The following is a 12854-nucleotide window of genomic DNA, read 5'->3' on the forward strand; positions in this document are numbered from 1 at the left end:
GATTATAAATTTTCACTTCATTTGTGAACTGGACAGTAAAAGGATGCTAGTTGCTAAAATGATCACAGAACATTCTCATAGAATTCGAATCATAGTTTCGAATAGCAAATACATGTTGTCACGTATTGCTACCAAAAGGCAGGATTCAAAAGAGATATGGCAATAGCCATAACAGGATGACTGACATGCAAGAAGACCTCATAAACAGTATATTTTTTGGGATTGGGCAAAACCATTTTGATCACAAATCCAAGTACAAATTTTATATTCTCGTGACAACAATTTCAGAGAACGTTTTCTTCTCTGTCAGAACAGAGGAAACTAACAAACATAACAAAATGTTTAGGGACAACAAAGGACTTATTGGTCCATCTAGGATGTTCCATCCTCTAAACTAAACAAAAACTATCAGAAAAAACTAAAAACCAGCTCTTTTTTTATCATTCGTATAGTTATCAAGCTTTCCCTTAAACTGACTTAAATTTACTGCCTCCCACAACATCCGAAGGCAACCCATTCCAGAGGTAAACCACCCTGTTGGAAAAATAAAACTGTCTTAACTGAAGATGACTCCTACCTTGCCAAAATATATATATTTGTGGCCCCTAGTCCAACTATTCTCATTGTTAAATATGTAAAAAGGATGATGCATCAACACTTTCAATTCAATTAACTATATTAAACACCTCAATCAGATCCTCTTTAGTTCTCCATTTCTCAAGATAAAACAATTTCAGAGATCTTAACCTCTCTTTGTATGATGACCCATCCATCCCAGGCACCATTCTAGTAGCCCTCCTCTGAACCCTTTCCAACAATTCCATGTCCTTCCTAAGCTAAGGAGCCCAAGCCTGGATACACTATTCCTAACTAATGACCTATACAATGCCATTATAATCACTTTAGATGTGTATTCAATATTTTTGTAGATACAGTCTAAAATCCTATTTGTCCTACCACTAGCAACGGCATACTGCTTGGATGGCTTAAGAGACCGACCAACCACTGCACCAAGATACCTCTCTTTCATAACATTGTTAAGGTTATTCTCATCCAAATCATACTTATAATTCAAATTATGATAACCCACATGCATTATTTTGAACTTATTATAATAAAAAACATCAACTATTTATTTGCCCAACTCACTAAGTGATTTAAATCCTTTTGTAAAGCATCAGAATCCTCATTACAGCCACCAACACCCAATACCGTAATATCATTAGAAAATTTAAGTAATTTATTGGCCATTTTTTCATATATATCATTGATGTAAATTAAAGATATCAAAGATTCTATTTCTGAGCCCTGAGGTACCCCACTTCTGACATTAATCCAGTTTGACTGAATTCCACTTACAACAACCCCCTGATTTCTTCCATCCAGCCACTTTTCTATCCAATTAGCTAATTTATCTCCCATACCTAAAATGTTTTTACAAGCCTTTTTTGTGGCACCTTGTCAAATGCTTTCTGAAAATCCAGATACACCCTCACCCTCATCTACATAAGCAGTAACCTTTTCAAAGAATGTCAATGGATTTGTAAGACATGATTTTCCATTAGTGAAACCATGATGACTATCCAATAAAATTCTAAACTTTGTTATATGACTTTGCTAAAGCATCTTTTATAAGACTTTCCAAATATTTTCCCACAACTCATGTAAGATTAATAGGCCTATAATTACTGGGACAATTTTTATCACATCCCTTACAAAGCAGTAATTTTAGCTAACTCCCAATCCTCTGGCACCTGCCTACCATTCAATGACTTACAAAAATAGTAGCAAGTGGCTCACATATCCAATTCTTAACTTCCTTCAAAACTAAACATAGGTGTACAACCAATTACCTAGTTGGTTATCAATAGGGCCAAAGCTACAAGTATTAAAAGTAATTACAGATCGACAACTTTATAGATGATCCAACACAGAGCCAAAACATGGTTCAGCTTCTACTGTAGTGTCGTTTACAAGAAATCAAGTAGCACCTGCTCAAGTAAACGACTGTTTTCTGATAATATTGCTTTGTAGACACGTGACAACAGTCTAAACATATTTACATGTTTCGTAAGTTTGAGTAGTGCAGCAAAGTTCAGTCCAATACATTTAGTGTAGCAAGTTACTATTGTGGTTTCAGAAGAGATGTGGTAATAATTGTTTTTGTAGATATCCATAAAGATTTGGCAAACAGTAGGAGAAAGAGGAGAGCCAATTAGCATACCGTCTATCATGCTGTAAAATTCATCCTTCTAAGTAATATTAATCTCTTATCAGCTTCAATTCTGGTTAGTCCAGTCAGCCTACGCAAAAACATACCTCAACATCAAACAAATTACAACAGAAACAATGCTTTGATTTATTGTTAGGGACGTGTATTGCGAAGTTACAAAAGAAAATCTAGAAAACTCTAAACGGGGGAAATGCATAAAATTTTCATTTTACTTATTAACATATCTGATGAAAATAGAACAACTTGATTTGATATATGCAATCATATACTCTCATTATACACTCTTTCCGTTGATATATGATTAAAAATACCCAAATAGATAATGTATAATAGTTAATAAGATGAACCCAATTAAATGCGTTTTAACTGAAGCCCAAATTAATTATTATTCACCTCTTTAACTTATATATATTACCCCACCCATCAAAAGAAAATCTATAACAATATTCTTATAAATGACAGCCACATCTAGAAAACGAGTATACAAAATGAGACTTAACACACACATCTTTCTATAAAAATTTGCTATATCTATTCACCAACGTTGTATTACTTGAATTAATATACAAACCAGAACCAGTTATGTTGACTTTGCAGCGTTATTAAAATGTATCGCACATTGATTTTAAAATAGGATTAAATTCGTTATATATTTCCTTTACAACCGGACGATCCTATCTTGAAGCTGGCACATTGTCCTCTTTATATTGTACCTTCACTTATGTCAGATTCTGTCAATTGTGTTACATTTGTACAGTTAACACCCTCTACATTTTCCACAGCCTATAGAACATTCAAGTCCATGCTTCCTACATGTACAACGTTTAGTGTCACAATTCGCTTTACAACTGCATTTTATAATTTTTAATAGGAGCTGATGGTAAATGTGTCTTAACTGGTAATAAGCTATTGCCTACAACTGACCATCCCCACTCTTGTGGTAACATTTTGACATTTGAGTCGATCCATGTTTGTACTTGAAAATAGACCCTCATGCTGTGGTATTGTGCGGCTGCGGATGTAGGAGGAAGTGTATGTACCTGTACGTGTGTTGTGCTTGAAACTACTTTTCGTGCAAAATGTCTGAAGCGCAATAAATCCAATCCCTCAATTGGAACCCCACCATACAGACATATAAGTGCTTGTTCTCCGGTTTTTTTGTATTTCAACTCTTGTTTTACCCTGATTGCAAAACACTTCTACCTTAAATGTTGGTCATATCCTAGTTTTTTAAGTGCTTCCCCTTTTCCAATCCCATAAATGCGAGATGTTGTGTCGCAACCCGTCAAAGCATGAACGAACGGCATATAGCGGACAGGTGTTTGTTCCCAGTATCATCTTCGTTTGCCGAATGTCCCAAATTCTTACCACTTTGTACCTAGTCTGTTTCCCTTCTGACTTGAAAAATATATTACAGTTCTGAGTATTAGCGTGATAGCATAGCAATATGAGAAAATCCGTGTCTTCACCGATCACCATTGTTTCACGAGTTTCTGCACAAGCAACTGCAGTCTTGACTATTAAAAGATCCGCATCGCCTTCAGCATATACAATTTCCATCCCCTATTTTCAAGTCGACACCTGAGCATGTGAATAAAACGTTGTTTGTTTTCAGAGTTCGTTAAAATTGTTCTTTTTTTCCTTTGAATTGTTTATTGTCTTTGGAGTTAACATTCGAACCGAAAACTCCATGCGTTCGCCGCATATGGACTACATCCTTTGTTGATGGTCCTGACTGGTAGCCATCAAACACAATTACCGGATCTACATACTTTTTAGATATATAATCTACATACACATTACAGATATCTGCGAAATCTGTGCCTTGTTACCATGGCATGCGCTGTAATAATGATCCTCTATCTAACACATGTTGAACATTCTCAGTAATAGACTCTTGTCTTCCACAGTCTCCTTAAGTCCAAATCGCATCAGCTAATGCTGGTTTATGTGGTTGCCTTAGAAAACCTGATGGATCAAACAGTGCAGATGGAATACTACAAAGTTCATATCCAAAGATGTGTGACATGTCTTCTTCCGATCTAGTTGCAGCTGTTGTAAGACGTTGAAAACATAGCTGGGGGTCAACCTGAATTGACTCGCCATCTAATTTTACTGCAGGCGTTGTAGTAAGTGTCACTGCTTGCTGGGATCTTTTGAAAGAATACTCCATCACATTTTTACCAACCATTCTTTGTAAGACTTTCGATCCGATTTCTTTTGCATTGTAAAGATTTACAGATGAATCAGACGCCACGCCAGTTTCAATATTGCGTAATGAGGGGTCTTGGATAAACGGATTTCTTTCTAGTAGAAAAGATAGGAGTACGTTTGTGTCTTTGTAGTCCCTTTCCTTCCTGGCTTGGCCACACTGTTTGTGTTTACTACTTGTGTAATAAACAGTTAATTTTTAATTAAAAGTAGTGTTAATTAATTAAATTATTTTAAAAACAAGCATTGAATAAGTGTTTGCTTTATAGTTACGTACCGTATTGACTGGTATCAACAACAACAACACTCATACAATAGACTTATTATTTAGACTCGCTACATATATTAACACGTTTTATATCCGGGGTTTCCACCTACAAATAAGACTGTTTATATAGATGTGTTAACAAAAAATTCATATAATATATTGTTAAACATAAGGATACACAAGAATAATACCAACGTGAGCAAAATGCTGTTGTTTTATATATATTTTTTTGTAATTTTTATTATTCTTCCAAATTATGGCACGAATTGACTTCCGTAGTTGTGAAAATCGACCAAGTCACACCACTGATTTTCTTTTTCTTTTTTAAATTCTTTTGTAAGACATTATAATGAAGCTTATATTAGAAATGTATCGTTATTTATCAAAAACAATAACTTTCCATCAATTTATACATATAAATACGCATTATTTTTACATGTTTGCCATCCGCGAAAACGTATTGTATTTTTGTATTTTTTTATTTAGGGCAAAGCTCACAAGGCCTATCTGCCGCCGAGAAAACGCATGACACAATCTGATTCATCGTCTGTTTCCATAACTTACGGACGTTTTAGCATTATAAATCAACTAGAATATACGTTTTGCACATATAATAAACAATACAATGCAAAAAATTTACCATGTCCAGTTTATTTTCTTCTCACCACTTCAACAAGGTGTATCATCGGTCACTAACAATTTTTTTAGAAAAAGCATACATTATACGGTGGCTTATATGTAGCACTTATGAAATGGCAAAATCTACTTTTTAAAAACGTTTTTCTTTTTGTAATTTCGATTTTTCTAACCTTTTGATATGTTTTTCATGAAATATAGTTTTACATTTTTCTTGCAAAACAATTCTGTTGCAATTAGTTTGATGTTGAAATGTAGACTGACTGGACTATCACAGTGTTTTACACTTTGGCGTCATTTTTTAGAGAGTTCCTTTGATCTGGATTATAAATGTATACAAAAATAGATAAACATATCTACAGACATAGGTTACAAGTGTATACTTTGTGGTAAATATTTTTAAGATGTACAATCATGTGATCATCATCGCCATGTAAATCATTTTGATGAGTGTCCATTTTATTTTGTTTATTCTTGTTTTATTCATGCAATAGTATGATTGAACATTTAAATATTCCCCAATTACTAATTCACCGGGCCATTGATATTATACAAAATAAACATAATATATTTCAAAGGAGGATTAGTACTGAAGATAGTAAAGAAGAAGACTATTCTTCGTCTGAAGAATACGATTTTGTTCAAACATATGAAATTTAAAGGTCATTTTCAGGACCATCACTTCCTGAGAAAGAGAAAGCTATGGTCGCACATATTATTAGAAACTGATATTCATGAGGTGTAATTTATCATAAAAGACTAAGCTAGACACATATAGGTCAGTATTTTATAAACTAAGATCTTTTTGTAAATAGCATATTAGTGTATATTGAAGCTTTGTTAGCAAAAGTTTCAGGATGTGTTATATTTAAGACTGAGATTTGACTTACATATATTAAAGTAGCAAGCATATTAGACTATGATTAAAAGTGTTTTTTATATTAAAGTTGATTTTTAGAAAATCACAGAACAATGATTGGCTTAATTTTAAAGTGAAAAGATAAGTTATGTTACTGTAACAGTTTCAAAATCTATGTGAGGAAATATCTGCTTTGAAGTAGTCGATAAACTAGTTTTTCTAAGCCTACTAACTGAAATCTTACCTGACTAGTTTGCATTGAATCATGATCAATCATTTATTCATTTATGTAGTTACATGTCTTTAGTACAATGTATCATGTTAATTCAGTTTGCTTTGCACATATTGTTACACAAATAAAAAATATAAACTCTAACTAAATTAGTAATAGGAACATAATATAAACAAATTTGTATGAAAGTTAATCATGTATTTTATAAGCTAAGATGTTTCAGTATGAGTAACGACAGTTTATTTAGAAACGTGAATAATTAGCTTATGGAATCTAATTGAAAAGAAAGTATGCAATAATTATATGTTAACTGAAATGTCTCGTCAAATATTTCAAATTTTGTACAACAGTAATACGTGACCGCGTGACAACCTTTTTATATCATAACAAACAGTTGTTTTGACAACAGTGCCCACCCCGTTTGTATGTGTGCCCATGTGACGATCTTTGTATTTCCTAACAAACAGAGGTCTTGACGTCAGACAGAGATTTATCTCAATGTCTATTGAAGAAGAAATTTTAATTGTATAGAACTTCAATTGAATGGTAAGTGTTTCTATTTTAAATAGATTCGATAATAGTAAGGTTACACAGTAAGTCATTCATTTATTATATTTAGTTGTAGCAAAATGATAAGAATGAAATCATACTTTAAATGAATAATTTAAGAATGGACTTTCACCAAGCATTATAACATGTGTTATACGTGAAATTATACTTATGATATGAAACTTATGTTATATTGGTTATTAGATAAGTGTCTTTTCAGGATAATAAAAGTATGTAAAGTAAATGATTGGTTATAATAACTGCCTCATTCAAATAATGGATAATATATATGAACTGATGTATGTTATTATAGTTGTCTCGTTGACTTGTGAAAGTGAAACAGCAGGTGTGTTTAAATCCTATGGAACATTGTCTGCTTAAAGTAACATACACTTAGTAATGATAACATCTTCAGCCCATAGAAACAATGCAAAAGTACGTATGTGATATGACACACATTTTGTCAAGAGCAATATAAATCATAATTATATAAGTAGCATAAAGACAAATTAGTGAAAATGCATGATAGTTAAATAAGCGTCCTTTCATGTCAATAACTGTAAAGAAAGTATGATTAAATATAGAAACTAAAACTATAGTTCAATATGTTAAATCATAAAAACACAATTGGCTCTCTTGTTCAGTATTTATAAAAACATTTTCAGCAGTACATTAAATACGATACTAACGCTATCCAGCTCTAGAAACAGCAAAATGTATGATTAAATATATAACTAATAAATTGTGAAGTGTTTTACACATAAAATGTCTGTAGTACTTTTAAAACATAATTAAATCTAGCCATTGATGATATATTGAGACATCTATATTTTTATGTAGATCAGGTTGCAAAATCTTTATTGTGAAAATAATAAAATGTTGAAAAGAAATATTGTGTCAAAAACTGTTATATAAAATCAATATTAGATTAGCATGTAGTTAAATATAGACGTTCATCACATGTTGACACAATGCTTTCATCAACCTCTGCCTATACAAACACTATCCTCAGTAACATTGCCTACCTTTGTAAATCCCATGTAATACAAAAAACCTGTATGCAGCCCTGCAGAACTGTCAGCCTTTGCAAGTTGCATTTAATGCTTTACTTAGAAAGCAAAACTGTAAACACAGAGCTATAAAATTATATTAAATTATTAGTTTTAAGACTTTGTTACCATAATGTCATGTTGATCTACATCATACCAATACACCCTTTGGTTCCAACTCAAGGAGCTAGGAAGTTATTGTCTCTGGTGACATCATTGTCTCTACCCCTCCCCTGAGGTCGAAACGCTTGTTTCGCCCTCTGACGGCGTGCCGAGCAAATGGGGGATAACTACTAAGATTAAGTAAATTAAATTTGAAAACTATAAGATGAAAAAAAGTATTTCTATTCATGAAAATCACCTTGCACTCGAATTGACTAATTAAAAGCTGGCAACTGCAGAGATAAATTTCTCTGGAAATACTTTTTTACAAAATCTGTTTTTTGGTATAAAACAGCATTGTAATGTTTACTAAAAGAATGTAAATTTCGTTACATCACATGTACTACAATAAAAGTTATGTATAATTTCATGGTTACATGGTATTTACAAGATGGGTCAAAATGGCCGTGCCCGTGTAAAGAAAGTTCTTACAATCGAAGTTGATTGATGAAATGTCCTTGCTCTATTATTCACAAGTACAGAAAAATATTTTCAAAAATGGAAGTAAATGTAATAATGGCCAATATCAATCCTTCAAAAACAATGCAAACAAGGATAGAGTAAACTAGCTTAATTTGCCAGACTTAGTTTTCAAAGTTCGTGACTTTTCTAAGAGACATTAATACGAATTCTCCACTATATCAGTTTACTATAGCTTGTTTATACCTAAAAACTGTGCTAGTAAAGGGAGAGCATGTCGTTTCATCAACATTTTGTCTGTTGTACACTTTAGTTTAATATTATAGCTCATCAGAACGACTGGAGTTTTGTTTGTTTGTTTTGTGTTAAGCAAAGAGCTACAAATGGGCTATCTGGGCCGTGCCCACCACGAGAATCAAAACCTGTTTTTTGTATTATAAACGTTTAGACTTAGAACAGCTAAATTACAGTATGCATAGTTCTATTTCAAACATAGTACTTTATAACTGATCTTTCACAACATATCTTTATTTTGCTGCTTGTATCTATTTACATTGTACGTTTAAGAGAGTTACATTAAATATGGTTAAACTATCGCTCTGCTCTGGTTATCAATTATGTATATATCTTCCTTTTTCCATATAACAAAAATATTTTATTTTCCGAAGTACATGTGACCATATTCATCATGTTTCTTCATTCGGCCGTTCCTTCCAAATCTCATGTGCCCATAGTCGTCAAACTGCCGTTTAATAGTATCCATGTCGCTCAATTCCTCGCCTTCAAAATCTGTGATCCCTACGTCTGGTACAGTATCATTCTCATCGTTTTCCATTTCGGTGGCACTGCCTGTTTGTTCAATGTTAGTTAGTGCTTGCTTGCTTGTTAGAGGTCGATTAAGTAATGTGTAACTTCCAATATGGTTTTTCAAATAAGGCATGGCCATTCTATCAAAATGTTGGAAGTTAGAACTCATCCCTACAGGTGTAGCTATGGATGATGTCATCAGCACCAACATAACTGCACACAAGGCTAATGAAGTTATTTTATTCATTCCAAGTTAGTTTTCCTGTAAAATAATATTAAGAAATTCAGAACAATTAGTGTTTTTCTGGAGTTATGCACAAAACATTTCGCAAAAAACTCCTTTCTTGTAATACATATTTGCACGTAAATTATAATTTCTATAAGTTGTCAAACATGTACTTTTTAGCTTTAAAAATGTTTTAATTGAAAAAATATGCAGTTTATCACAACATATCCTAAATATAAAACCATTTCTAAGTCTCTTTTTGAACAAAAAGAAAAATGTTTTGCGGAATGATTGAGACGAGGAGTTAGTATTACTAATGGTATAGCCCCCCCCCCCCCAGTAGCACAGCGGTATGTCTGCCAACTTACAACGCTAGAATCCGGGTTTCGATACCCGTGGTGGTCAGAGCACAGATCGCCCATTGTGTAGCTTTATGCTTAATTACAAACAAACAAACAAAACTAATGGTATAATTATTCGGACTATTATTCTAGTCTTTATTGGGTGTATTATTATTTTCACAACGTTTCGACCAGTGAATTCTCCGGCCGCAAATAATAAATATACATAATAAAGACGAGAATAATAGTCCAAATAAGTATACCTTCAGTAAAAAATGTTAATGCAAGCTATAAGGCAAAGAGTTCCCGTTTTATCCCGTTTCTTTCTCAATTTCAATAAATATCTGAAAGAATTTAGTGACGTATCTCTGTTGACACCATCTTTGAGTTTTTTATGAAATCAAATTACTGATAGTTTGTTTGTTTGGAATTAAGCACAAAGCTACACAATGGGCTATCTGTGCTCTGCCCACCACGGATATCGAAACTCGGTTTCTAGCTTTGTAAGTCCGCAGACGTATCGCTCTGCCACTGGGGGGCGACTGATAGTTAAGGTGTCGGGATGCGGCTTGAACATTCCAGGACTCAGTACGTGATGCAGTTTAACATGCTCTACACTTTCGTATGTCATAAAATTTACAGTAAATCACGTTATTTCACTAAAGAGCCAAACAAAGCCTTTGTGGTGTTATGATTGCTGGCCAGCTTTCTTCCTTGAGGTCAGTAGTTCAAAATTGCTGAACCCTAAGAGTCTCTGGTTTGACCATTTAGTCCACGAGTGAATATGCCGTTCAAATAAAAAATCCAATTCCAAAATCTGTAAAACAAAAGGCTTCAAAAGATACAGTATAGATTACATGAATAGAGTGATTTAACTTTTTACAATAGCAAGCTATCATCTAACATTGCTAACAAATGTGTGTTGCGGCAATCACACTGCAATTTAAAAATCATGCAATAGAACGTAATTTGATAGAAATTCTTAGTAATGCTGACGTTTGATAGTAGCCCTAGAATGTAGCAGTAAGCATTCAAAACTATTTAGCACAGAACTAAAGCATACACTGAGAATAACTAGTTTGTATTAAAAATATACCTAAAACATCCAAAGTTTGATTACTGAACGCAGCAAAACCATCAGAAATAACTTTACTAAAATTTTCTAAATTAATATATTCATTAATTTAACATACCATCCAAAGAAATGCTAACTTAAATTATTTTTCTTTATTACAGCAACATAAATTTAGTAACATAAGTATGTAAATTATCAAAGTCATAATTTGTTAAAACTCCGTTATATGCCAGTTAGAGGTGGTAGATGTTGCAGACTGAGTGCCTTTCCTCTAATTCCATGGTTCAAAATAAAACGCTGTTATGCCTAAAGCAATGGACCTCTGACCTGACAGTTTAGTCCATAAGGTGTCTTTCAGATGAAGAAACAAATATACAACTGTTTGCATTATAAACACTTATAATATATACATATATTACCATCATTCAAAACATAATCAGTTCGCAGTACTTTCTTCTGAATATAATGTGCCGAAAATTGAAAGTTATTACGCTCAGAGCTTAATAGAACTCCAAAACATTACACTTTTCTCTAAACATCAAATTTTTGCACAAAACTTTATGTGACCTTTTAAACATCTCACTTTCTTCAGAACATAAAACATTACAAGTCTCTCTAAACAACAGACTCTATCAGAATACCAAAACACTAAATAACAGGCTTTCGTCAACCACCAGGGCTTTATAAGTTTCTCTATATATGAGGCTTTCCCAAGACACCAAAATATTATATATTCCTCTAAACACCAGACTTTCTGAGAACACCAAAATATTATATATTCCTCTAAACACCAGACTTTCTGAGAACACCAAAATATTATATATTCCTCTAAACACCAGACTTTCTGAGAACACCGAAATATTATATATTCCTCTAAACACCAGACTTTCTGAGAACACCAAAATATTATATATTCCTCTAAACACCAGACTTTCTGAGAACACCAAAATATTATTGCTTTCTCTAAACATCAGGCTTTTGTAAAACATTGAAATATTGTTATACTAACTAACAGCCCCTAGCAGTTCTCATATCTGTTACACAAATAACAATGAGAAACGTAAGTTTTATTTTAGCTTACTCCAGTGAAAATAAAGTCATTCATGTCAGAGATTGCCCTTCTCTTTTAAGAACCGTGATTATCAACTACTTTTTTAACTGTTAACAAAAACGTCAGGTTAAAATTCTGTCTACTTCTAAAGAGAACAAAATAGATTTTTTCTGAAAATTTTGAATCTTTTGCTCGCTTTCTCTTTTTGCGAATAGTCGTTGTCTTTTCAAGGTCTATTAATTAAAACCATTTATCCTGGCATAATCTGTACAGTCATGATCTGTACAGCTGTTCTCATTAAAGTGCCAGAAGTCATATAATGCTTGGAGGCAGCTTGAATGGGTAATGAAGAAAAACTTTAATATAAGTTTAAAATAACAGCAAATAAAGAACGTTTCGACAAGGTTCTGTCATCATCAGAAGTCAGTATAGCTTCAGGCAAATATTAAAAAATAAACGAAACCAAAACCATCTTTTATAGATTTTGTCTCTCATTTTATATAATTAGCAGCGGATTATTTCTGAAAGTGAGCTAAAACACAAAAAGGGTTATCAGCATCATTAGACATGTCATCCTAAAATGATATCCTAACAAAATGGTTCATGTTTTGTACGGACATGGTCTTTAGATCATAAAGTTTGATAACTACAGTATATAGTTTTCCTGTAAACCTGATAAAGTTTTTTTTTGTATTTTTAGCTTTTTTCGTGCGTAAGTTCAAGACCAACATAACG

The 12854-nt window shown here is 32.8% G+C and overlaps 2 protein-coding genes and 1 long non-coding RNA gene across 5 annotated transcripts in view; all 3 read right to left on the reverse strand.

The window, feature by feature from the left end:
• LOC106460445 (cAMP-dependent protein kinase type II regulatory subunit-like) overlaps positions 1-12854 on the reverse strand; it is a 103181-nt gene that overhangs the window by 50418 nt on the left and 39909 nt on the right. The gene's annotated exons all lie outside the window — the stretch shown is intronic.
• LOC111085997 overlaps positions 3735-12854 on the reverse strand; it is a 13512-nt gene continuing 4392 nt past the window's right edge. Inside the window, exons 3-4 of the long non-coding RNA XR_002610770.1 lie at positions 12589-12591; positions 3735-3745 (exon numbers count right to left, since the gene is read on the reverse strand). This is a non-coding gene — a long non-coding RNA (uncharacterized LOC111085997). The remainder of the gene's footprint in view (positions 3746-12588; positions 12592-12854) is intronic.
• Positions 9258-9687, reverse strand: LOC111085996. Its single transcript, XM_022387159.1, has one exon. The coding sequence runs from the start codon at positions 9671-9673 to the stop codon at positions 9275-9277; it is 399 nt and encodes a 132-aa protein (XP_022242867.1). The 5' UTR covers positions 9674-9687; the 3' UTR covers positions 9258-9274.

Source organism: Limulus polyphemus, unplaced genomic scaffold (assembly GCF_000517525.1).
Source record: "Limulus polyphemus unplaced genomic scaffold, Limulus_polyphemus-2.1.2 Scaffold770, whole genome shotgun sequence".
NCBI classification, from domain to species: Eukaryota; Metazoa; Arthropoda; class Merostomata; order Xiphosura; family Limulidae; genus Limulus; species Limulus polyphemus.